This window comes from Mustelus asterias, chromosome 16 (assembly GCF_964213995.1).
Source record: "Mustelus asterias chromosome 16, sMusAst1.hap1.1, whole genome shotgun sequence".
NCBI lineage: Eukaryota > Metazoa > Chordata > Chondrichthyes > Carcharhiniformes > Triakidae > Mustelus > Mustelus asterias.
This window is the reverse complement of record NC_135816.1, coordinates 36,234,457-36,261,397: the sequence shown is the minus strand read 5'-3', so window position 1 is coordinate 36,261,397 and position 26,941 is coordinate 36,234,457. Positions and strand designations below refer to the sequence as shown.

General features: G+C 40.5%; 1 protein-coding gene across 1 annotated transcript in view; it reads right to left on the bottom strand.

The window, feature by feature from the left end:
- Positions 1-24,703, bottom strand: part of smad5 (SMAD family member 5) — a 38,142-nt gene extending 13,439 nt beyond the window's left edge. The window contains exons 1-5 of the mRNA XM_078230911.1: positions 24,278-24,703; positions 23,747-23,846; positions 20,713-21,329; positions 11,426-11,677; positions 5,087-5,215 (exon numbers count right to left, since the gene is read on the bottom strand). Of these exons, the coding sequence (XP_078087037.1) occupies positions 5,087-5,215; positions 11,426-11,677; positions 20,713-21,112 (781 nt within the window). The 5' untranslated portion in view covers positions 21,113-21,329; positions 23,747-23,846; positions 24,278-24,703. The remainder of the gene's footprint in view (positions 1-5,086; positions 5,216-11,425; positions 11,678-20,712; positions 21,330-23,746; positions 23,847-24,277) is intronic.
- Positions 24,704-26,941: the final 2,238 nt, after the last annotated feature.

The window sequence follows — 26,941 nt, the reverse complement described above, 5'->3', positions numbered from 1 at the left end:
GCCCTCTATAGATGTGGAACAACTTCTGTACTTTAATATTGCATTCCTACTGCAATAAAGCCAACATTCCATTTGCTTTCTCAATCATTTTCTGACCTGTCTGCTAGTTTGTTTTTGTGACTCATGTATGAGAACAACCAAATCCCTTTGAACCACAGATTTCTACTGTTTTTCCATTTAAATATTGTACTGCTTTTCGGTTCACATTTTCCTACATTATACTCCATCTGCCAAATTTTTGTCCATTCATTTAACCTATTATATCCCTTTGCAGCTTTCTTATTTTTCTTCACAACTTGCTTGCCTACCCACCTTTGTGTCATCAGCAAATTTAGCTACCATACAGTGTCTTCATCCAAGTTATTAACACAGACTGTAAATAGTTGAGGCCCCAGTACTAATTCCTGTGACAGTTCACTAGTTAGAACTTGCCAACCCGAAAAAGGCCCATTTATTCCAACTCTCTAACCAATCCTTTATCAATGCGAATGTTACCACCAACACCATGAGCTGTTATTGTGTAATAACCTTTTATGCAACACCTTATAGAATGTCTTTTAGAAATGCAAGTACGCCACACCTTTGGTTATCCACCCTGCTTGTTACTTCCTCAAATAAATTAGGCAAACACAATTTCCCTTTCATGAAATTATGTTGATTCTGCCTGATTGCATGATGATTTTCTCAATATCCTGCTATTATCTCCTTACTAATTCATGGATTCAAAGCAATTCATAGAATGCTTCGAGGGGTTGCATAGAATGCAATTAAAATCAGGGATGTTCAAGAGGTTAGAATTAGATAAGCAGATACGTGGGGGTGGTGGGGTTGGAGATCACGGATAGAGAAAGACGAGGCCATGGAGGAACCTGAAAATCAAGGTGACCAGGAACCAATATAGGTCAGGGAACACAGAGGTGATGGATGAACAAGATTTGGTGTAAATAAGGACACAAAGTAGTTTTGCATGTTCTCAAGTGGGTAGAAGGCCAAAATACAGAGGAACGGTCAAGTGTAAATGTAACAAAGACATGAATGAAGGTTTCAGTGGAGTGAGTTATAAAGATGGCATGAATAGGCAGTTAGTAACTCACCTCGGGGTTAAATATGACACTAAGGTTATGAACAGTCTTGCTCAGCCTCAGTTGTCAGGGAATGGGGCTAGAATTGGAAATTATGGAACGGAGTTTGTAGCAGGTACCAAATATTTTTAAACGGTTCTGTATTCAAGTGGCAAGCTTCCATTTATAACAGAATATGTGGTGTTCACTTTCACAGCAGCAGATGTCATTTTTAAGGGGTTCAACAGGATAGATGCTTTGTGGACCCCCCCAAAAAGCTGGGGAGTCTAGAAGTAGCGGTCGCAGTTTCAGAATAAAATAGCAGCCATTAAACCGAGGAATAGAATCCTGAAATCCCTACAGTGCAGGAGGCCACCATTTGGCCCATCGAGCCTGCACGACAACAATCCCACCCAACCCCTATCCCTGTAACCCCACGTACATACCTTGGTAATCCCCCTAACCTACACATCTTGGGACACTGAAGGGCAATTTAGCATGGCCAATCAACCTAACCCACACATCTTTAGACTAGGAGGAAATCCACGCAGATGCAGGGAGAACATGCCACCTCCACACTGTGATCCGAGGCCAGAATTGAACTCGGGTCCCTGGCGCTGTGAGGCAGCAGTGCCACCGTGCTGCTCTCTCCACTCGAGAGTTGTAAATCTTTGAAATTCTCTACCTCAAGGGCTGGGGATGCATAGTTATTGAATATATTTAAAACACAAGTAGTTAGATTTTTGACTATAAAGGGTATCAAGGAATGTGGGACGGTGTGGAAAGGCAAGAGATCAGCCATGACCATATTGAATGGTGGAGCAGGTTTGAAGGGCCATATGGTCTACTCCTGCACCTTCTTGTGTTCTTACAAAGACTAGATTGGGAACAAAAGAAAGTCATTAGAGTATAAGAATTTTTTTTTTCTAAATCACAGAATTGTAGCACAGGACGACACAAGGTGGCCCGTTGTGTTTGCATTGGCTCTCTGAATAAGAAACTTGTCGTGCACCATTCCGCACCTTTCCCTGTAACTCTGCACATTCTCTTTTTTGATAACAGTCTAATTCCATTTCGAATGCTTCAGTTGAAATTGCTTTTACCACTCTCAGGTAATGTATTCCAAACCTGAACCACCCATGGCATAAAGCATTTTCCCCTCATCAGTTTTTCTTCTCTTACCAATTAATTTAAATCTGTGCCCTCTTGCTCTCAAACAGTTTCTCCAAATCTACTTCTGCACCGTAGAGATTCTATGATTCTCGGTCCAGTGCCCTCATGATTTTCAATATTACCATCAAATATCCTCTCAATCTTCTGCAGGAAAACTTTTCCAATCTGTCTTCATAACTGAAATTCCTCATCCCTGGAATCATTCTTGTGAATCTTTTCTGCACTCTATCTAATGCATCACAAAACTGGATGCAATACTCTACCCGAGGCTGAACTAGTGACTTACAAATTCAGCATAACCTCCTGGCTCATGCCCTATTAATAAAGCTCAGGATACTGCATGCTTTATTTAACTTTTTCCCGTTTTTCCAATCAAAATGAAATCACTTCACATTTCTTGGCATTGCACTGAACTTTATCTGCCACCTGCCCATCCATTCCATCAACTTGTCTGCGTTCCTTTTAAGTTCTACATTATCCTTCCCACAGTTCAGCGCTTCCAAGTTTTGCATTATCTAAAAACTTTGAAACTGAGCCCTGTACAGTTTATATCAGGAAAAGTAAGGGTCCCAACAGTGAATCCTGGGGAACCACATCAATAGCTTTGCATCAACCCCCTGTTACTTCTTCAAAAACCACCAGCAAGATAGTTAAACAAGGTTTTCCCTTAAGAAATTCATGCTGGCTTTATTTAGATAACCTGTATTTGTCCATTTGATTATTAATTTTGCCCAGAATTATTGTTTGTACAAGTTTCCACAGCACTAAATTGAACTGAATGGCTTGTAGTTGCTGGGCTCATCTTTTCACCCTTTTTTGAAGATGGGCATAATGTTTGCAATTCTCCTGCCCTCAGGCCCACCGTCGAGTCTCAGGAAGGCCGAAACATTATGGCCAATGCCTCTGCAGTTTTTACTTTCACTTCTCCCGGTATCTGGTTCCAGTGCCTTATCAACTTCAAAAGTATAGATAACCTACCAATACCACCTCCTTATCAATTTTAAACCCATCTGGTGTCTGAATTACCTTCTCTTTTACCATCTCCTGGGTAACATCTTCTGTATTCGTAAAGACAGATGCAAAGTATTAATTTAGTACCTCAGCTACGTCCTCTGCACCCATGTGTAAATCCCCTTTATGGTCCCTAATCAGCCCTACTCATCCTTCTACCACGCATTTACTATTTATATGCCTATAGAAGACTTTGGAATTCCCTTTCCTATTGCCGGTCAGTCCTTTTTCATAATCCCTCTTTGCTTTTTCACAAAAGACCATAACAAATAGGAACAGTAGTACGCCGTTCACCCCCTTGAGCCTGCGCTGTCATTCAATAGGATCATGGCTGATCAGACATTCCTCACGTCCACTTTCCCCATAACCCTCGATTCCCTTACTGATCAAAAATCTTTCTATCTCAGCCTTAAGTATACACAAGGACTCTGCCCCCACAGCTCTCTGTGGCAAGGAGTTCCAAATATACCCAACCCTCAGACAAGAAATTCCTCCTCATCTCAGTCTTAAATTGGTGCCCCTTTATTCTGAGACTATGACCTCCAGTCCTAGACTCTTCCATGAGGAGGAAAATCTTCAGTATTTTCCCTGTTGAGCCCCATAAGAATCCTATATGTTTCAATGAAATAATCTCTCATTCTTCTACATTCCAATGAGTAGAGTCCCAACCCGGTTAACCTTTCCTCATAAGACAATCCATCAATACCAAGGATCATTCTAGTGAACCTTCTCCGAACTGTCTCCAAAGAAATATCTTTGCTTAAATAAAGGGGACCATAACTGTTCAGTACTCCAGAACCTCTCCTGTGAACACTGAATATTTCTCAGTTGCACGTTCTACGTGGCACCTGTCTTAAGCACACTTTTCCTTAATTTAGTTTCGGTCTCTGTTGTCACCCAGGGAGCTCTGGATTTGTTTGCCCCCCCCCCCCCCTTTCCCTTTTGAGGGAATATACATTGACTACGTCCAAATCACCTTTTCTTTGTAGGTAGCCCATTGATCAGCTACTGTTTTTCCTGACAACCTTTGACTCCAATTTATTCAGTCCAGATCTGTTCTTATCCTACTGAAGTTGGCTTTCCGCCATTATTTTTTCTTGTACTGGACAGTTCTTTGTCCTTTACCATAGTCAGCCTAAAACATATGACATAATGATCATTTGTACCCTAAATGCTCGCAGACTGACACTTGACCTACTTGGCCACCCCATTTTCAAGAACCAGGTCTATCTGTGCTTCCTTCCTCATTGGCCTGGAAACATACCAAAGATTCCTGAACACACACCGAACTCTTGACCCCCTCTGCCCTTTACACTAAAATATCCCATTGTAAGTGCTCTATAAATTTTTGCAGCTCTCTGTAAATTCTTTGTGCCTCTACATCTTTCCCATTAGTTGTTGGCCCAGACTACACCAAGCAACGTAACTGCACCATTTCTTTTCCTTAAGCAATATAATTGCACCATTTCTTTTCCTTGGCTCTAGCCAAATTTATTCGGTTTCTGATCCCTCTGGGACATCCTCTTTTTCCAGTACTGTAATGCTCACCTTTATCAATACTGCCACCCCTCCCCCTTTCTTTCTATTCCCATCATTTCGGGACATCTTTTATCCAGAGATATTTAATACACAGTCCTGTCCTTCTTCAAGACAGTGATCTGGCTCAAAGAAGGACAGGACTGTGTATTTGCCAGATCACTGTCATTACCACAGTAACATATTTGCACGTAGTGATCTACACCTGTAACTCACCAATCTTATTTATCAAGAAGATCAAGTCTGTGTTTAATTCTCTGAATGACTACATTGTGGTTGATTATTCATTAGCTCTGGGATCTTACCTCTAGTGGAGATGATAGGCAGATTGGCTATGTTGGAGGTCATCATGACATTCCCAGTATCCATAGGTTGTGTACTGTCCTGATTCATCTGCTCTTCTGGTGGCATGTAAGCAGGTGGAGGCGTATCAGCTGCGTGGAAGAGAGCGCATTTATGACTTAATCGCATACCAGGGCTCAAAATAAGCTCAAGAGCCACTAAGTCAGCACCAAATCAAAATTTATTGGCATATTAAGTCACATGTCTTGTGTACATCTGTCACACCCCAGACAACACTACTACGGATACAAAGTAATCCTCAAAAAGCTATGCAATCCAACCTGGTCATGTCTGTAATTCATTTTTGTGGGTTGGAGTTGGAATTGAAACAGTTAAACATCACAGATTTCCACAGCCACAGAAGATCCACTGTTTCACATACTTTGCAAATGACTTCAATAAATGCTCATGTGCTCAAAGATTCCAAACCAATGTCTGAGAATCAAAGCATATTGCAACAGGCATGTCTTGAAAATTTGCTCCAAAGGAGCAATCACATATTACCATTGTACTGTATTGGCCTCTCCCTCACATATCAGTGCTTACTGAAGGCCCTGACATGCACAGCATGCCTGATCGATCGACAGAAATTCTAATTTAGTTAATATAAAGCAACATTTCCCGGGCGGCACGGTAGCACAGTGGTTAGCACTGCTGCTTCACAGCTCCAGGGTCCCGGGTTCGATTCCCGGCTCGGGTCACTGTCTGTGTGGAGTTTGCACATTCTCCTCGTGTCTGCGTGGGTTTCCTCCGGGTGCTCCGGTTTCCTCCCACAGTCCAAAGATGTGCGGGTTAGGTTGATTGGCTAGGTTAAAAATTGCCCCTTAGTGTCCTGGGATGTGTATGTTAGAGGGTTTAGCGGGTAAATATGTGGGGGTAGGGCCTGGGTGGGATTGTGGTCAGTGCAGACTCGATGGGCCGAATGGCCTCCTTCTGCACTGTAGGGTTTCTATGATTTCAGCCAAATGATAAATTAAAACTCTGCAATCATATTCATGTTTAACAACTGAACAAAGAAAATTCTTCTTCATACTTTCCCATGGTATGTTGTTGAACACACATTGTAACGAATTTCTCAATAATTTATCTCCAAATTTAAAAAAGCGCTAAGCTATAGACTGAAATGTAGCTTTATCCAGACTGTAACTGGTACATATTTATGTATGCTTAGTTATGGTAATGGACAAACAAATATATTCCCATAAATTAAGCAAATATGATAATCACTTTAGGAAATAAAATATGACAGGAACAGACAAGGTAAAAGATGAAGGAAGGTAGGAGAGAACAGTACAAAGGTTCATAATAGAGCAGTAGAAGAGAATAAAACCACAGTAATTAAGCAAATGATTCAGTATCAAGGATGGTTGTAAAACTCTCTAAAGGAACAAAGGAATTCCAGTTTCGGGGTCCTGCCTGTTAGAATGTAACCGGTGACAACTTTGTATTGGATGTAATGTGACCAATGGTAACAAGATGCAAGGATCAGCTGACCCAGTAAACCATGGAACCAATTACAGAATGATGTAATAGTCAGCTGACCCACTATAAATAAGAACCTGTTTGGAATTGTGGGGAACTTGGAATGGCCCAGGGCGTGGCCCCAAGTTTGGAGTAATGATGGTGCTTTATTAAACCCTTTCTTTGATTTCTAAAGTTGGAGCAAGTTTTGTCCTATTTTTATTGTCTGCATTTGAAGAGTTACTTCTGATGAAACATTGGTAGCAGAGGAAAACCCATCGTAACTTGGTATTTGTTTTTGAAGTGCTACAACCATGGCAGAAGGTAGGAGTAAACTGGTAGGATTGGATTGTTCCCCTGCTTTTCAGATGCTGAACCATATTAGTAATGGAAGGCAGAAATTGAAATGTGGAATCTTGTCACCACGATACTGGAAAAAAAAGGTATGGCATTACCTTTGTCACTTCCAATTAAGAGCAAGATAAGGAACGATTGGACAGCAGATGCCCTAAATAAAAGAAGAAAGGCTACAGCTCCTGCTACGATACTTAGATATGTTTTACAAAAAAGATGAGTTCTTGGAGAATTATGAAGGATGGGTGATGTTTGACAGGATTAGGAGAGAAGACACCCAGTCCATGGAAGAGTATATCATGGATTTTGATAGGGGCCATAACAGGCTAATGAAATTTAATTTGGAGATTCCAGATGCAGTATTGGCCTTCAAGTTGTTGGACTGTGCATGTCTGTCGCAAATGGTTACTCTTAGTAATAACTGGAATACAATTAAGGGGAACGAAGCCCCTCTTCGATCAAATGGCAACATCATTAAAAAGGTTTTTCAGGAAACAATCCTTCCCCGTCACCTCATTCAATACAGACTGGAATGGCAGAGCGCCCAGAACGGAGGAGTCAATGGTGACTCAACCGCGTGCCAGACCAAATGGTACACGAAGGCCTTTAAACAGCGACAGTTAGGTTAACAGACTTATAGTGTTGAAAACAATTACAATCGATTTGAAATGGGGAAAGAAGATGCACATGGGAAACTGATAAAAGACATTTAAATCAAAGGAATGCTAGAGGCATATCAAAGCAGTGTTTCTGCAGGGCGAAACATTTCAGGGAAGAGTTTTTTTGAGGCCACCCAAAGAGACAGGTCCCACAGGGACATTTGTGGAAATTGAACAAATGTGTATATGGGTTAAGTGATGCATCAAGGGTTTGGTATTTCTCTGTATGGCTGAAGACTGGCTGTGTCCAGTTAAATGCAGATCCAGCAGTGTTTTACTGGAAGGCTAAAGGAAAATTAGCTGGAATTTTTATGATGCATGTGGACGATTTCCGATGGGGTGCCTCAGAAGAATTTGAAAAAAGGATAATTGAGAAACTGAAAACAGAATTTAATGTAGGGAGTCAAGCAGCTGGTGCTTTTCGATATCTTGGTCTTGATATCCGACAAAGTGCATCTGGTGAAATGATGAGTCAACAGGGATATCTAAACAGCATTGATTCTATTCCCATCACGAGAGAAAGATCAATGGAAAAAGAGGAACGGGCCAATAAAAAGAAACAGAATTGTTGAGTATAGTAGGACAGCTAAATAAAAAGAATAGTCAAAAGTACATTGGCGGCTGAAACCCGAGCATTAGTGGAGGCGTTGGACATGGGGATATATTTGTCTGACACATTAACAGAATTATTTTTTATGGGCACATCAGGTCAGAAAGTACCAATTAAGTGGACAGTCTGTCTTTATGGGACAATGTTCACTGAACAAAAAGTGTAACAGTAAAACGACTAAGAATTGATTTGACCAGCATTAAACAAATGCTGGAAAACAAGGAAGTTTCAAAGCTCAACCGGGTTGGTGCAAATCTATAGGTATTCAACGGTTTTACAAAAAGGGGTGCAGGCACTGGAAAGTTATTAATACTGGAAGGTGGTTGTCTTAAATTATTTTGGGAAAAAAATTAAAAATAAAGGGAATCTGTTAGAACGTAACTGGTGACAACTTTGTATTGGATGTAATGTGACCAATGGTCAAAAGATGCAAGGATCAGCTGACCCAGTAAACCATGGAACCAATTACAGAATGATGTAATAGTCAGCTGACCCACTATAAATAAGAACGTGTTTGGAATTGTGGGGAGTTTGGAGTGACCCAGGGTGTGCCCTCAAGTTTGGAGTAATGATGTTTCTTTATTTTCAAAGTTGGAGTAAGTTTTTTTTGTTCCATTTTTGTCTGCATTTGAAGAGTTACTTCTGATGAAACACTGCCAAAGTCACAAATGATGTTCAATCTGATTTAAAATGCACATAAAGGTAACATCAATTAAGCAAAAAAATAAGAGGAAGTTGAAGAATAGCCATTTTCAGCTAGAGGTGCTCAGTGGATGATTATTTGCAGCTGCCTCCTGAGATCCTCACCATTACAAGCTGTTTAGCCAATTCTATTCATCCAACATGCCATCAAGAAGCAATAACTGGAAGCCTGCTTCTAGCCAAGTTGTTCCAGTATACCTGGAACATGTATCTGGATAATCTTTCACATTGGGTAGATACATCTTTTCCACAAAACGCAGGACCAATTCAACTTGACCAATTACCTTCCTACTTTCCTTCAAACCATCAATCAGCCTTGTAATTGAAGATGCCCATAGTGCCATCAAAAGCATCTATTCATCAATAATTATCCCAGAGAGAAAACTTTAGGGGTGAGTTATGAATGATAGTGTGGCAACAAAGTAATTGTGGAGACAATTTATATCAGGGGAAACCTGCCTGTGGCTGTAGTCAAGCCTGGCTGTGAATGGCCTGTAATCATCTCAGCCTCAGGAGATCATTGCAGGAGTTCCTCGGGGAAGCAGTTTTGGCCAATTGTTCAGCTGTTTCATCAAATGGCCTATCCTCAATCATAAATTCAAACAGGGCTGTTTGCTGATGACTGCTCAGCTCCATTCATAATACCCCAGAAAATGAAGCCATTCCATCTCCACTTGCACGAGACCTGGACAACAGCCATGCTTGGACTAACACTCATTGTCAGGCAATGATGGTCTCCAGCAAGAGAAAGTTTAACCATCAATCCAACATTCAATGGCATTACATTCCTCAAATCCCCAATCAACAACATCCAGGGAAGGGACACTAGCGAATCGAAACTCAACTGGATCAGCCACATAAACACCATGGTTTCTAGCGCAAATAAAGAGTGGGACGAATCTGCAGCGAGTGGCTCATTTTCCAATTCCCTTAAACCTTTTCTTCATTTAACACAACGTGTTATGAAAGTAATGAAATTAGTACTAGCTGCTGCTGAGCTTACAAAACCAGTTTTGCAGCATTTCTCTTTAAATATAGTGTCACAAGAAGGATAGTAATTAGCTTTAATTTAAAAAAACAAAGTCAGCTAGTAAAGAATAACACTGATGTTTCAAACTCCAGCATGGAAACCTGAGAGAACCAGAAGCAAACTAACAAAAAATAAAATTAAGCACAAGCTGTGAAACTGAGGGATCAGTTCAGATAACTTACAAACTGTGATAAAATTGGAAGTTAAAGGATTGATTAGAACATGAAAAACATGCTGTGGGGAATGCAGAAAATAAACTTCTAGCTGAGAAAAAGTAAATTAATGCTGTTTCAAAAGATACTGGGGCTTTACAGAAGTTGGCAGCAGCATGCTCTACAGCCCATTTCGTACCTCATATCAAATTATATGCATGATAAAACTTGCATTTATAAAGCATCTTTAGCACTGAGAAATGTCCCATCTTATTTCAGGAGATGTAAAGCGCATTTTCCTTCAAACCAAATCAAGCAATTAATTCATATGGTGCCTGAATGAAGGAACTATTTCGACGACACCTTGTTGAACTTCAACATAAGCATTCAAAACTCAATGAAAATCCTAATAACATCCTAATTAGTTTTAAACTAATTTGGCAGAGGGGTGGGACACAGATGTACATTCGGAAGTGAGGTTCAGTCAGGTCAGACCAATAGGAAAAGACATGGACAGGATAGGGCATTTGGGAGGATTGGAAGGCTAAATTGCATCTATTTTAATGCAAGGAGCCAGTCTGGTAAGGCAAAGTGTAAATTAGCACGTGAAAATATCAGAATCCCTACAGTACAGAAGGTGGCCATTCAGCCCATCGGAACACCTGGAGGAAACCCACGCAAACATGGGAAGAATGTGCAAACTCCACACAGAAGAGGAGCAGATATGTAAGCAAATCAGAGGTGAGGAGGGAATAAGGTTATAGTAGTAGGGGATTTCAACTTCGCCAGTATTAACTGAAATCATCTTAGTGTGAAAAGATTAGACAGGGTGGAATTTTTAAAGTGCATTCAGGAGAGCTTTTCGTGCCTGTACGTAGATAGTACCCAGAGGGTGATGGAAATATGGAACGTGCTACCTGAGGGAGTGGTGGACGTAGGTACTCTCGCAACACTTAAGAAGCATCTGGATGAGTACTTGTCAAGGCACATGGACCAAGTGCTGGTAAATGGGATCAATGTAGATTGGTATTTAATGGTCAGCAAAGACAGGTGAGCCGAAGGGTGTGATTCTGTGCTGTTATGACTTTATGAACAGTTCATTCATGAAAAGAGCTTACTTGATATTGTTTAAAATTAAAATCCACAATTTTAAAGCAAACTAATGTTCAGGGGGTACTACCCATCACATTCACCTCTTACACCTGGCATGTTTCTTCTGTTATTTTCATGTGACTTAAATTTTAATGTAGAAACAGTCTGCATTACTCCATAATGAAATAAAGCACTTTCCTGTTATAACATTTCGGGAAAAAAAAAATTAGTTTGGACCTCACCTGGCATCTGGAAAGGACTGCTTGGCCCAGAACTGGCTGGAGAGCTGGGGTAGGTGCTGCTGGCAGGAGATGGCGGATATGGGCTATTTGGTGAAATAGGAAACGGATTGCTATTTGGCTGTTGGAAGGAATCTGGAAACGTGGCATTGTGTGGCATATGGGGTTCATTATGAGTCAGATTCCTGAACTGGACTAGAAGGCTGTGCTGAGGGTTAAATTCACTGTGTCTTGGAACCAACACTGGTGGCAGAACTAGAATAAAAAACAAAAGGTAGACATGTTAGTTAAATATGGACTATATATTCACTACAGTCTAGAAACATACACATCTGTACATTTAGTTAACTTAAATGAAAAACATTAACATTTGGATAAATGCAAAATACTTGAGACATTTGGTTCTTCTGTATAATATCATTTTGAAACATGATAAATCAGTGATCACTTCAATCAAAATAACATGGAGTGCACATTGAATCTGCAATGTGCACATCAATCAAACATCTACTCACTTCTATTATTTCTTCCAGTTTTCTTGCTGCCTTTCCCCTTCAGCAATATCACTGGTCCAATTTAGTACATTACACATAATCCTGATCAGTGATTCACTTATTTCCAGGAATTTGCTTTGATAAAAATTTAGTAAACTGTGGATAATCTTTGACCTGAAGCATACATTTAAAGGACGTCAATACTGCCTCAGTTTAATTCCTTTAAATTGTATCAGGCTACAGGAACGTTCCCTCAACCTTCCCAAACGCCTCTACTTTCTCAGGAGGCTGAGGAAATTTGGCGTGTCCGCTACGACTCTCTCCAACTTTTACAGTTGCACCATAGAAAGCATTCTTTCTGGTTATATCACAGCTTGGTATGGCTCCTGCTCTGTTCAAGACCGCAAGAAACTACAAAGGTTCATGAACAAAGCCTAGTCCATCATGCAAGCCAGCCTTCCATCCATTGACTCGGTCTACACTTCCCGCTGCTTCGGAGAAACAGCCAGCATAATTAAGACCCCACACACCTCGGGACACACTCTCTTCCACCTTCTTCCATTGGGAAAAAGGTGCAAAAGTCGCATACCAAGAACAGCTTCTTCCCTGCTGCCATCAGACTTTTGAATGGACCTACCTCGCATTAAGTTGATCTTTCTCTACACCCTAGCTGTGACTGTAACATTGCATTCTGTACTCTCTCATTTCCTTCTCTATGTATGGAAAGCTTGGTCTGTTTAGCATGCAAGAAACAATACTTTTCACAACAATACTAATACATGTGACAATAATAAATCAAATCAAAAAGCAGTATCCATTCAGACAGTATGTGCAATTTCCTTTCAAAGGAAAATTTGACTCCGTGTGAACAAGGTCCTTGCAAGAATTGAAATGATTTTTTTTAAAGTTGCAATCTTTGTCCATAGACTATCAGTTTGCTTCAAGTAACATTGCATTTTGATGTACTGGAATCCATGTTTCGCTACAGGGTGTTCTACTGCTACATGATTGGCAAAGTTCAAAGTGTAAGGAAACACCTTTTTGGAACTAATTCGATCACAATCAGAAAAACAAATGCAAACATTAACAGTTGGTGACAGAAAATCTTGCTGATTCTATTATTGGGAATCTTTATATAGTCAGACAAAATTCCTCTGAAATTCTAGCCTATGGTGTGGAGAAGAAGCAAGTTTAGAATCTTATTTTAAAAATAGACCTCCAGTTCCAGGAGTGGCTTTATGTTTATTCAGAGCAAACCAATAGTGTGAATTTGTACAAGTCTGTGCAGGGCAATAAGCTGATTTTTGAAGAAACTGCACAATCTAAATAACAACACATATTTGCTTATACCAGCAATAATGTCTTTTTTAATAAAACATATAATTTCAAGTGTTTTTTCAGGACTCTGAAGTATTTATCTGTTCACATCTCATGGACATTTATTATCATTACATGTGATAACAATTGGATTCCTTCATGTAGACATTTGTCATGGGACGGGGAAAATGAAAGTTCAAACTATAAGAGATAGCTTCCCTCAGTTTCAAGAATGCTCAATTTTAATAGCCAGGTTCCAAAGAAAGAGAGGCAACATTAAAGCCCAAGATTATCAATTCACTTCACATATTACCACAAACAACAACAAATTTGTAATGCACCCCTCCATCAGCTCACTTTCATGACAGTATTACTAATGACTCTTGCTGTATTCTAGCTGCTCCTCAAAGAATGTCCAACTGCAGTAATGGCTTAAGGACACGTATAATTCTGAATGGGCGAAGTTTGGATAGTGGCACAATACCGGGATCAGCTGCTCGTCTGGTAATGCATCTGAAATGGCCACCAACAGCACAGCTTCTATCTCCAAAGAAGTCAACAACTTGGCCCAAAGAGGATGCAGAGGATTCACCAGGGTATTGCCTGGGATGAAAAGTTTCAAATATGAGGCTGGATAGGCTGGGTTTGTCTTCCAGGCTCATGATTTACTCCTGCTCTTATTTCTTATGTTCCTACATTATTAAAACTCAGGGCTGTAAACATAAGTTTGTCTCTAATAAATCCAATAAGGAAATCAAGATAATCAATTCACCCAAAGATTGCCAAAATGTCTTTGCTGCTTTCCTTACTCAGCCGCTGCACTGAAGGATTTTTGATCTTCATCTCAACTCATGCTCGCTCTCCTGAGTTCACTGCTCTCTTATCCTCCCCAGATAAACTCCCCGGTCCATTATCACAGCTACCCCTTTGGTGTTGCCATCTCATGTGGTCTTGGTCCACACATACTTTCAATCACAGTAGGGCCATCACTGATCACTTCCTTGCGCCATTCACCATCCACAACCCCCTTCTACACTTCAACCCTACCTTCCTCTGTATCTGTCCCTGGAAAAAGCTACTCCCAATTCACTTACAACTGTGCTTTCAAAATTCCAATTATGTGGCCTCTGGTCATCTGTCCATCAGAACATTTCTGCAGTAACTGATTTACTCAACTTCACATTCAACTCAACCTTTGATGCCCTCATCACCAATAAAACAATTATCCTCTCTCACCTTAGCCTTTTCCTGTGGTACAATCTTCAGTGCCAATTAGTTATAGCCAAAGAAAATGTTGACTTCATGATGCATTTAAAAATGGACTTTTGTTGAACCACAAGGTAGTTGCTACAGATCATCTGACCACAACGTTGACCAGTTTCTGGAAGGTTCCAGCAACAGTTATAAAAACAAAATAATTCCTCTCAGCCTGTGGAATCTCACACCTCATTGCACAGACCCCTTGTAATAAATGAACATAGAGGAAATGCAGACGAACTGGCTCCCCAGCCTGAATGTTAACAAAAGAGACTGGAATTTGTCATATCTGAAGGGATGCTTCTAGCTACCTCATCTCTCTTCAGGGGGAACAATGGATTCTAGCCAGAGGCACAGAAACAGTTTAAACTTGCAATCAACCCCTTAAAGCACGTCACATAACCCAAGCCTCTGGCATTTTGGGTAGTGGTAACATTACATCTTTGACCTCAAGGAGTCATAGAACCACTACAGTGCAGAAGGAGGCCATTCGGCCCCTCAAGCCTGAACCGACAACAATCCCACCCAGGCACTATCCCCATGTATTTACGCTGCTAGTCCCCCGACACTAAGGGGCCATTTAGCAGGCCAATCAACCTATCCCCGCACATCTTCGGATCATGGGAGGAATTTTTTGAGGAGGTAACAAAGTGTGTTGATGAAGGTAGGGCAGTTGATGTCATATACATGGATTTTAGTAAGGCGTTTGATAAGGTCCCCCATGGTCGGCTTATGATGAAAGTGAGGAGGCGTGGGATAGAGGGAAAGTTGGCCGATTGGATAGGTAACTGGCTGTCTGATCGAAGACAGAGGGTGGTGGTGGATGGAAAATTTTTGGATTGGAGGCAGGTTGCTAGCGGAGTGCCACAGGGATCAGTGCTTGGTCCTCTGCTCTTTGCGATTTTTATTAATGACTTGGAGGAGGGGGCTGAAGGGTGGATCAGGAAGTTTGCTGATGACACCAAGATTGGTGGAGTAGTGGATGAGGTAGAGGGCTGTTGTAGGTTGCAAAGAGACATAGATAGGATGCAAAGCTGGGCTGAAAAATGGCAAATGGAGTTTAACCCTGATAAATGTGAGGTGATTCATTTTGGTAGGACTAAGTTAAATGTGGATTACAGGGTCAAAGGTAGGGTTCTGAAGACTGTGGAGGAACAGAGATTTTGGGGTCCATATCCACAGATCTCTAAAGGTTGCCACTCAAGTGGATAGAGCTGTGAAGAAGGCCTATAGTGTGTTAGCTTTTATTAACAGGGGGTTGGAGTTTAAGAGCTGCAACTGTACAGGACCTTGGTGAGACCACATTTGGAATATTGTGTGCAGTTCTGGTCACCTCACTATAAGAAGGATGTGGAAGCGCTGGAAAGAGATTTACCAGGATGCTGCCTGGTTTGGAGGGTAGGTCATATGAGGAAAGGTTGAGGGAGCTAGGGCTGTTTTCTCTGGAGCGGAGGAGGCTGAGGGGAGACTTAATAGAGGTTTATAAAATGATGAAGGGGATAGATAGAGTGAACGTTCAAAGACTATTTCCTCGGGTGGATGGAGCTATTACAAGGGGGCATAACTATAGGGTTCGTGGTGGGAGATATAGGAAGGATATCGGAGGTAGGTTCTTTACGCAGAGAGTGGTTGGGGTGTGGAATGGACTGCCTGCAGTGATAGTGGAGTCAGACACTTTAGGAACATTTAAGCGGTTATTGGATAGGCAAATGGAGCACACCAGGATGATAGGGAGTGGGATAGCTTGATCTTGGTTTCAGATAAAGCTCGGCACAACATCGTGGGCCGAAGGGCCTGTTCTGTGCTGTACTGTTCTATGTTCTATGTAAACCTGAGCACCCAGAGGAAACCCACACAGACACGGGGAGAATGTGCAAACTCCACAGTGTCACCCGAGGCCAGAATTGAACCTGGGTCCCTGGCACTGAGACAGCACTGCTAACCACTGTGCCACCATGCTGCCCATGAAATAGTCAGATGTTTAACATCCAACCTGTGAACATCAAGAAGCCAGACTCCTTCTGCTTACAGACAGTTGGTGAAAAGATTAAGAAGTTCAGTTTGCCATTCTCGCTTGTTTGTAATAGTCACTAAGATAGAGATCATTTGATCAGGAGCCTCTGCCCACCTGGCCATACTTCTCTTTTTTGCCCTTCCGTGTTGTAGACTTGAACTCGCATCTCTCTTTAGTTCTGCCAGTTTCTCTCTCATCTCTCCTCATGTCCCCTCTAAATTGATCTGCTGAACAACAGCCTGCTCCTTGAAACGTGTTTCTGCTGGAAGATTTCCTACTATAGCCTGCAGAACTGACCCAGTCTCGGTGTACCCAATTCATCTTGAGGCATCAGCACCAACTGTAAGAACTCCACAACTCTAATCCTCAGCCAGCTGAACATGAGCTCCTACATGAAAGAATTCTTCACTGAATTCTGACTCTGGACTCAAATAATCATGCAAACTACCACTCTTGTGCTTTTCTTCACTGTTACTATCCATGGTTGTAAAACCTTTTTGCTATCCCTCCATATTGTGTGTGTTGTGGACTGGGCCATTGCAAACACTCCTTTCCCAGGTTTGTGTGTGTGAACAAACTGATGTCCCGAGCTGATAATAAGGCAAGTTTGTTGGGAGTTATTTTAAATTAGATGACATGAACTGAGGACTTGGGGAAACATGTCACAACCTACTTGCAACAATTTAAAAACACCTTCTGCTTACAGACAGTTGGTGAAAAGACAAAGTAGTTCAGTTTGCCATTCTCGCTTGTCTGTAATGGCCATGAAGTGGCGATGCCAGCGTTGGACTGGGGTAGGCCCTTAAGAAGTCTCACAGCACCAGGTTCGTGCTACCAGATAAACCTGTTGGACTTTAACCTGGTGTTGAGAGACTTCTTACTGTAATAGTCACTAAGATAGAGATCTTCTGATCAGCAGCCTCTGCCACATCACTCCCTTCCATTAGCCCACCATACTTTCTTTTTTGCCCTTCTGTGTTGTAGACTTGAACTCGCATCTTTCTTTAGTTCCGCCTGTTTCTGTGTTACCTCTCCTCATGTCTTCTCTAAGTTCATCTTGTCCAGAGACCCACCTCCAGCTTCTTCTATATTATTCCAATTAAACTGATCACCTTCCCCTCCTAGCCTCCATGTTAGCTGATATTGTAAAAGGTTCTCTCCCTTCAAGTATTGTCTCCCTCTCCTTTAAATCTGCTGTCATCACCCCTCTCCTCAAAAGACCAACCCCTGACCCCTCTATTCCAGCACTGATCCCTGTGGCACACAACTCACCAACTAGAGAAGACCTACTTATGCCAACTCTGTTTCCCATTAGTCAGCCAATCTTCTATCCACGGCAATATCTTACACACTACACCATGAGCTTTTATTTTCCACAATAACTTTCGATGTGGCATCTTATCAAATGCCTTCTGGAAATCTAAGTACTGTACGTCCACTGATTCCCCTTTATTCACAGCATGTGACTCCTTTAAAGAACTCCAATAAATTGGTTAAAAATGATTCCCATTTACAAATAAAGTCACAAATGGCATCCTGTGTGAGGGGACATGGGTAAACTTTCTCTCCTCATCCTTTTCAACCTATGGGCAGTCTTTGGCACTGTTGACTACACCATCCTCCTACAATGCCACTCCACTGTTGTCCAACTGTGTAAGATTACTCTCGTGGTTCCATTCTTATCTAATATCTAATTGTGCCAGAGAATCGTTTGCAATGGTTTCTCTTCCTGCTCCTGCACTGCTACCTCTGGCATTCCCCAAGAATCAATTCTTGGTCCCTTATCTTTCATCTACATGCTGCCCCTTTGCGACATTATCTGAAAGCACACAGTGTTAGGTTTCACATATTCGCTGACACCATCCAGCTGTACCTCAATACCATCTTCCTCGACGGCTCAATTATTGATAAAATTATTAAGACTGCTTACCCAATATCCAGCACTGGATAAGCAGAAATTTCCTCCAGTTAAATACTGGGAAGACTGAAGCCATCGTTTTCGCCTCCATCCCAAACTCCTTTCCCCAACCACCAATACCATCCCTCGCCCTGCGAAACGTCTGAGATTAAGCCAGTCTGTTTGCAACCTTAGTATCACATTTGATCCCGAGATGACCTTAGCTTCCATCCTCATATCTGTGCCATCTCTAAAACCACCTATTTGAAACTCTAACATAGTTTGACTTAGCCTCTTCATCTCGCCTCCTGCCAAATTCCTCACCCATGCCTCCATTACCTTTAGACTTGATGATTCCAATGCACTCTTGGCTGGTCTCTCCCATTCTATCCTTTGTAAACTTGAAGTCACCCAAAACTATCTCACCTGTGTCTTAACTTGTAGCATCGATGCATTTAAGGGGAAACGAGTTAAACAAGTGAAGGAGAAAGGTATAGAAGGATATGTTGATAGGGGTAGAAGGGTGGAAGGAGGCTTCTATGCAGCATTAACTCCAACATGGACCTGTTGGGCTGCATGGCCTATAAATGGAATTTCTGGTATTCCATCGGAATTGGCAGATCCTGAGATTGAGCCTTGATATCTTGACATTGCAAAGTTGTTGATTGGAACAGAACATTATTTCCACGGCAACCTGATGATTAGGCACGTGAACTTCGGAAGCACGGCAGGGTGTGCAGGTGGACGGGGGTGGGTGGGTCGCTGAAAAGAGGAACACAGAAAATTCTAGGTCCAGGAAACAAGATATTATGGTTGCAGCCAATTATGACCAGCAACACAGTACCTTCAGGTTCAGGAGGCTGCCACTGGGTGCACCTCTGGAGTAGTAGTATTAGTCAAACATGACCCTGGTAATTTCTTGGTCGATTATATTAAGGCGTGCCCTCACCGATTGAGATGTCAAATTACATAGCCAGACATGTAATGGTTGGGTTCACCGGAGGTGCAAGAAAGCTAATGGTGACTGGTGTCAAGATAGGACTTGCAATTTAAAGAATATATTGTGCTCAAAAATCACCATCTTGGGGCATTAGGTAAAGACTATTTATCTAATAGAAGAATGAAGAAAATTTACAAACAACAACAGGATACAACCTTTCCTCCAGTTATCCAAACCACTTAACTCACAGAGGGAAGAGGCAATATGCTTGTTCTTTGATTTTCTGTATCACCGTGATATTGATTTTAATTAATCCATTGGAGAAAAAGCATTTTCTAACAATTCCCTGAAGTCCAATCACATGAATTGTGCTGGATGGAAGTTCACTTTAGATCTTCATTTTGGTCAGATTTGTTGGTAGCTGCTTAGCAGATAAGGTCAAGATTATCCAACAAAACAAGTGAAAAGATGCTGTCCCTTCAATTGGGCCTAGCTACGGTGCTTCCTAAAGCCTGCAAACCAAAGGAATCAACTAGTTTTCATCCACAGATGAAGAATAATGCTCAGAAACATGCACTTCTCTAATATATATTAGATAATGCTCAAAGCAAGAACCATGGTCAATATATCTACAGCTCAAAATTTACATTTTCCAGGAACAGCAACAGAACCATAGCTGAAACCAGATAATTTTGCAAAGACCAGGATCAAACACAAGACCACAGTGCTTTGCATGATCCAGAGCCACTGATATTATGCATTTTCTACTGAAGCTTCATGAAAGCTTAAAGATTCTCCAGTTACGTGCAAAATGTTCATGTAAATGGAACTGGATTCTCACAACTGTTGGTGTGTAATGGTAAGTTACCAAGTGTGTTTGTGATACTGGCACAAAAGAAAAATGTGTGTGTGAATCAGTAAATCAATTTTAATAATAATGCAGTAATATGGAAAATTGAATATTTATGCAGAAATGAATCTCAACACTTGCATGCATTTGCTTCCTTTTCCATGATCTTTCCAAGTGAGTCATATTTGGTACTTATTCCTAAAGTGTCTATAATTTTAATGTCGACTTGATGTGCTGCAAGATGGCTTTTGGATGAAATTTTTTTTTAATAGAATGTGGTCACTGGCTAGGCCAGCATTTATTGCCCATCTCTAGTTGCCCCTCAGAATGGAGGGAACAAAGTTTGTTTTTTAAAAAATCAAAATTAACACTGGACCTTCCATTTATTTCAAAAAATCTAACAGGTCCAAATAAACAAAGAGTTCTAAAATAGCCATCTAGGTCATCTCATTCCACTGCCAGGCCAACAATACTTAATTAACTAAAAGCATTAGAAATTGTGGCATATTTTAAATACATACCAGGACTTTCCACTCGCTTATAATGATAAGGATTGATGCAAACTTCCTTCTGCTTTGATCCAAATGGGAATTCACAAACGTCTAATGGCTTCAGCTCATGATGACTTTGAAGATCCGGCCAGCGCCACACACGGCAGTAAATAACATGAGGCAGGCCTTTCCTGTGCGATACCTGAAGTCGTCCATCTAAAGAGCGTGGGATGGTAACACATCTGCTGGGCTGACCTGGGCTGCTCAATGCCTTTTCCAAATCCTCCATGGCCCCTTTTTTCTTCTTCAGCTTTTTTACTAGAGCATCAACCGCTTTCTCGGCCCATTTCTCTTCTTCATCCCCTTGCTTCCAGCCCAACAGGCGTTTTACAGCTGGGCTGGTAAACGAGAACAAGCTTGCCATCGTCATTGTGAAAAAAATAATGGCACAAACACAAGCATGCAGGAGTTTGTTTCCAGAGCAAGGTCAGCAGCTGCAAGCAGCAATGAACCGATTCAATGACCACTTCTCTTTTGGCAAAAGGAAATCTCAAACCTGTGTTCTTTTCAGCCGTCACGATTGTCTTTCGGCCAGCTTACAAATTAAAATCATCACAGTCATGACCTCCAGACTGCTTCCTCAGCACCTGCAAATAAAAAGTCCATTTGTAAGAACGTCAAAAAAAAAATTGAGTTGAGAAAAAATAAACAAAGATACTAAGCATTATTTTCAACGGCCACCTGCAAGCAGCCAGCAATCAGAGAATTCCACAACACTTCTCAAAATAAGACTTCAGAGAAGCAGACCTGGAAATCCATCCACTTCGGTTTTGATTACCTCATATTCAAAGTGAAGAAAGTCTTAAGTTTTTGCTTAAATTTAGTCTTTTTAACACATTGCGTTAAAGATCAAAAGAAAATGAACACAAATCCAGCCAATGCTTAAATAATATTTTTTGTAGAACTTAAACATGGAATTTTTCAGAGGTTTAAAAAAAAAACCCAGAAAGATCAGGGTTGAAATTAGATCTCGAAAATCAATGACCGAACTCTTAAAATGAAGTTTTATTGATGTAGGGTGTAAAATGTCTAACTGGACTTACTGACCCAATCCGAGTTACTGCAGCGGTGTAAGATCCTAGTTAGAATTAATACGTTTTTATAAACTGGAACTATGGGTGCAAGGCCTTCATTTAAATTACTCCACTAAAGCCATTGATTCTGTGATAACTAATCTGACGCTAGCTTGGTTTTCTTATAACAATATTTCTTAAAGCATTGATTTTTTAAAAAAAGTTTTCTCCCAAGTTCAGGTTCTTTTCTAAGTTACTTCACATTACTATCCCTTAATCTGTGCTGAAAGAAATTATCCAAAAGATACCAAAAAAGCTAGGAGGCTACATTAAACTGTCAGACAAACGGATACAGATGATATATAGTCTACATGCACTTTGCCAAGCAAAATGATACAGGTTTCCCCAAAATAGTACTTTTTTTTCATTGACATCACCACCCATATGCCTACAAATCTTACTTTTTAAAGACACTGAAGAATGTCAAACACAAGGTTTTCCTAACTAGGATACAGAGAATACTTTGAAATTATTTCCTTTAAAATAACACAGTGATCTGTCCAGTATTCACTAATTCTAACATGTTACAAACCCTGCAACCTTATGTTCTGCAGTGAGTGCAGGGTTTTCTTTGAGTGGTTGGAATCCCAAAAACAGGTGCAATCTTCCAAAATGCAGTCCACCCACAGATCCAACAAAAACAGGAATTGTTATCTTGGAGGCATGAGGAAGCAGCAGAAACAAAGGAAAAAAAGTTAACAAAAAATCTAAATGAAACAGAAAAATAAGTGATGGGGAGGTGACAGTGAACAGAGAGACACAGTGGTGTGTAATTGCAATTTTCTTTAAAAATGCTCCCTATAAAAGGGATGGGGATTCTGTTAGCTCAAGAACACAAAAAGCTTTCCACAGAGAGGGTGGAACAATCTGTAGTTACCTCCTATTTGATCAAGCATGGTGTTGACTATGTTAACAGACAAAAAACTTTACAATTTACTTAAAAAAACCCTTCCAGGAGAAGGCCACTAAAAACGCAGATTCAAGCCTGATCTACCATTCATTATGTCCATGGCTTATCATCCAATTCAGTAACCTGTTCCTCCTGCTTTCCCTCCATATTCTTTGATTCCTTTAGCCTCAAGAGCTAAATCTAACTCCTTGAAAACATAACGTTTTGGCCTCAATTGCTTTCTGTAGTAGAAAATTCCACAGGCTCACCACTCTCTGGGTGAAGAAATTTCTCATCTCAACATAACATTGGCCTTCTTCATTGCTGCTAAATCTAACAGCCAGCCAGAAAACGAGAATCTGTAAGCACACTCCAAGTACAACTGATGAGAATTACATTATACCCTCCAGTGGAAGGCCTCCACATTCAAGTGCCCATTCTTTGTGCACTACAAATGGGTTACAAGGTTCTCCAACTGACGAAGCTCCAGATATAGTCCTCCAAGGCTCTGCAGCCAGAGCTCACGCATTTCCTATTGAAACTCTTATCCTGTACTTGAGGAAAACTATCTTCCCCAACATCAAGTCCAGCACAAGCAACCTTGATACAGATGAATGGCAAAAAGCCCACCCAGTGAATTTCATATATCCCAAAGTGTTCAATTATGACTAAAAACACAAGCTCAGATCATATCTTCCAGAATAAATGCAGTCATCATTGGGCTGAGCCACACTAACCAAACAGGCATTTGAGGTCGTGTCTAAAGGAAGAACGTTAAGTAGTTGTTCAATAGGGTGCACCCACTACAACACCATCAATACGCCTGGCCTCATACACATTCTTTACTCGGATAGGGAAATTCCTTCTCAAAAAACTTTGGAGAATGGGAGTTGCAAGCACATTTAAGAGGTGGAGGATATATTTCGTCCTGTAGACATCATGCAGTCAGGAAACAAGAACAAACACTTAAAACTTTATCCCAAAATTACAACTATCCATTATAAAATGAACAGAAGTTAAAAAGGATTTAAAATTGAATTACTTTAGGATAGAGCTCATCATCATTCATGGGAGAAAAGCACCCTCCTAGTCTTCTTATATCTTCTTTACTTCATTGTTCCACGATTTGATTAACATTAATTCTGAAATAAAATAGCTATCAGTTCTTTTAGACTTAGTGCTTTTAAGAGAAGTTGATTTTGAAATAGTGATAAAACCCTGTCATTCATTGCTCAAAATGAACCTTTCAAGATTCGCATGTTAAAATAAATTATTAGCATGCTTAATAGTGCATGACAAAATGGATTCCAATACTAGATTTCTTTATAATGCCAGATAATTAACCATTTGCCAATTTAGTCGAAGAAAGCAAGACAGCCAGGAAGTTATGATCTTAGATTATTTTATTAAGTCATTCATTTAGCATTTTTCTTTTTCAAATCTAAGCGCTATTAATATGACAACAAAACCCACTTATTATTAGATGCAGTTGGAAGCCAAAACAAAATCTCAAATTATCAGGAAACAAAATGTAAGATGAGGTGGTGTGCACTTCATTATTGTTTTTAATTACCCATGCCACTGATCAATCTTCCTCCTTTTTGCCTCCCCATTGCTTCTGAAGATATTTACTACTTTCACTGTTCCTCAAGTACCAGTGTTCTCCCATATCTAGTCAAGTGGCTGTCCTCCATGTTGTAGTCAGTTGATTATTACAACCAAACCAAACTGCCTCAGTAAATAGAAAATACATATCAAAAACTAATTAGGAGCAGAAAACACCACTACCAATAAAATTTCAGCTTTCTTTATAAACCAATTTCAGAAATAACATTGGAAAATGGTGAAGCCAACAAATCCAAAATAATAACTTCAGAAAAATATCTGCACTGTTGTAGGTTTCTCACTTCAGGAAGCAACATTACTTTTTAAACATAAAAGCTACCTGCAGCTCCTTGTACCTCAAAATTTTAGTTTTTAAGCAAAGTCTATTTAGAAACAGAATAATATCTTCCATCATCAAACCAGCTTGATGAAAATTTACTGCAGAATTTGGCTGGCATGGTGGCACAGTGGTTAGCACTGCTGCATCACAGCATCAGGGACCCTGGTTCAATTCCAGCCTCTGGTCACTGTGTGGAGTTTTCACGTTCTCCCCGTGTCTGCGTGAGTTTCCTCCCAGTCCAAAGATGTGCGAGTTAGGTTGATTGGCCATGCTAAATTGACCCTAGTGTTGGGGGATTAGCAGGGTAAATGTGTGGGGTTACAGGAATAGGGCCTGGATGGGATGTGGTCGGTACAGACTCGATGGGCCGAACAGCCTCCTTCTGTACTAAAGGGATTCTATGAATTTGTTGGGAGTTGTACAGCTTTACAAATATCTTACTTGTATTCTTTAAGTAATTTATATTCCTATTGTCTCATTGCAACTCCCTACCAAAATCAACAACAAATCAAATTTTGAATTCATAGGCCTTCATTTTTATTAGCTTGGATTCCAATGGTCATTAATTTTAGATTCAGTGCTTTGTGCTCTGCTGAACACATTCTCAAGAAACAATAATGCAGTACATCTACAGGTCACTAATTTAAGGGAGGGTATTATGGTGATAAGACGGAAGCAATGTGGCGTGCCACTGTGTTGATAAGCAATGGTAAAATCTGATCCAGATTCCCTTGTGAATGGTTGCATAAGCAAGTACGAACAATTAAAAGCTGGCAGAAGGCACATGTGGAACTTGGCAAGAGGATGTCTGCTGTAAAGATGTTTCCTTTGTTGTTGCTCAAGCTGACAAACAACATTGTTCCCACAATTAACATCCTTACCTTTTTTTTCAGCTGTTCAGTGGTTTTGAAAAAGGGCTGATAATGTTCCCACATTCAGCTGTGTCACGCGAACTACAAACAAGGCTATTTCACAAACCTATTACCCTTTTTTTTAAAAACGTTCAATGCCACTTTAATAGTCCTTAATATCAAAACCACACATACAACTATTTTACAGTATTTGAGTAAACCTGGAGTTTAGACCATGCTGGAATTCAGTTAATCATCACTTCCTTCCTAAACTCCTCCACCTTCATCACAAAAGGAAACAAACCTTTCACAGCCTTGGGTGGTTCCAAAGCACTTGATCGTCAATAAATTACCCTGATTTGTGGTCACTGTTATACAGGCAATTTACAAAGGTTTCACAAATAGCATGAGGTTAGCCATGATTGACTCTATGAGCCGACTGGTCTAATTCTGCTCCTATGTCTTATAGGCTAATTGGCCAATGGAATGAGGTAAATGATCAATGGCAAGAAGGATAATCGGAATTCTTTCTCAAAGCTGTAATAGAAAACATTCAGAAACAGAAAATATCATCTGCATAAATTTCTAAACAGAGGATTATGCTTGGGTATCTTTACATAACTCCATGAAGCAACAGCAAGGACGGAGAGGCAACGTAGTAGATGAAATATATTGCACCATGTGACAGACCCATGACTAAGCATGTGAAGTAAGGAGACAAATAGTACATCAGAGAACTATTTAGCTGCAAAAGAGAAACCAGAGTTGGGGTTTTATGCGGAGTGTGGGCTGGTGGTGTTTTTAGAGGCAAAGATAGTTATTCAGACTGGCAAAAGGTGGGAAGTGATGCTTCACAAGAATTGATACATAGATGATAGGACTCAGGAAACCCCTTAAATGCAAGTACGCTGGGTCATTTCAATACTGATTTCCACATTCTACCCAGTCTTTGGGTGAAGAATTATATCCAACAGGAAATTCAGGAGATATTAGTGACAATATTCTATTCACGACTGCAAATGGAAACATTTTTCTACGACATATCCTTTCTTCAAATCATTTCATAAATCAATGTCAGCTCCTCAATTTATTTCCTGGAGAAAAGTGCAATAGCCTGTCCCATTTTTCCTTGTGGATACAGCTTCTCAGTTTTGCTATCATGATTGTAAATCTTATTGACAAATTCTCCAGTACCTCCACAACCCCTCTTACATATACACAAATGAACAAATCATTAAGTAACAACTTGGTTTAAAGGCCCAGAAAACAAAAACAAGGAACCAGGGTTCATTTCTAGAAAAATATAGTTGAAAATAGTTATGTTAAGCTTGTATAAATCCTTGATTAGAGATTCAAACGGCTATTTCAATACTTGGTTAGACCACACTTGCGAGTACGGTGTACAATTCTGATTTGTATGCAAGAAAAAGGATATAGAAGC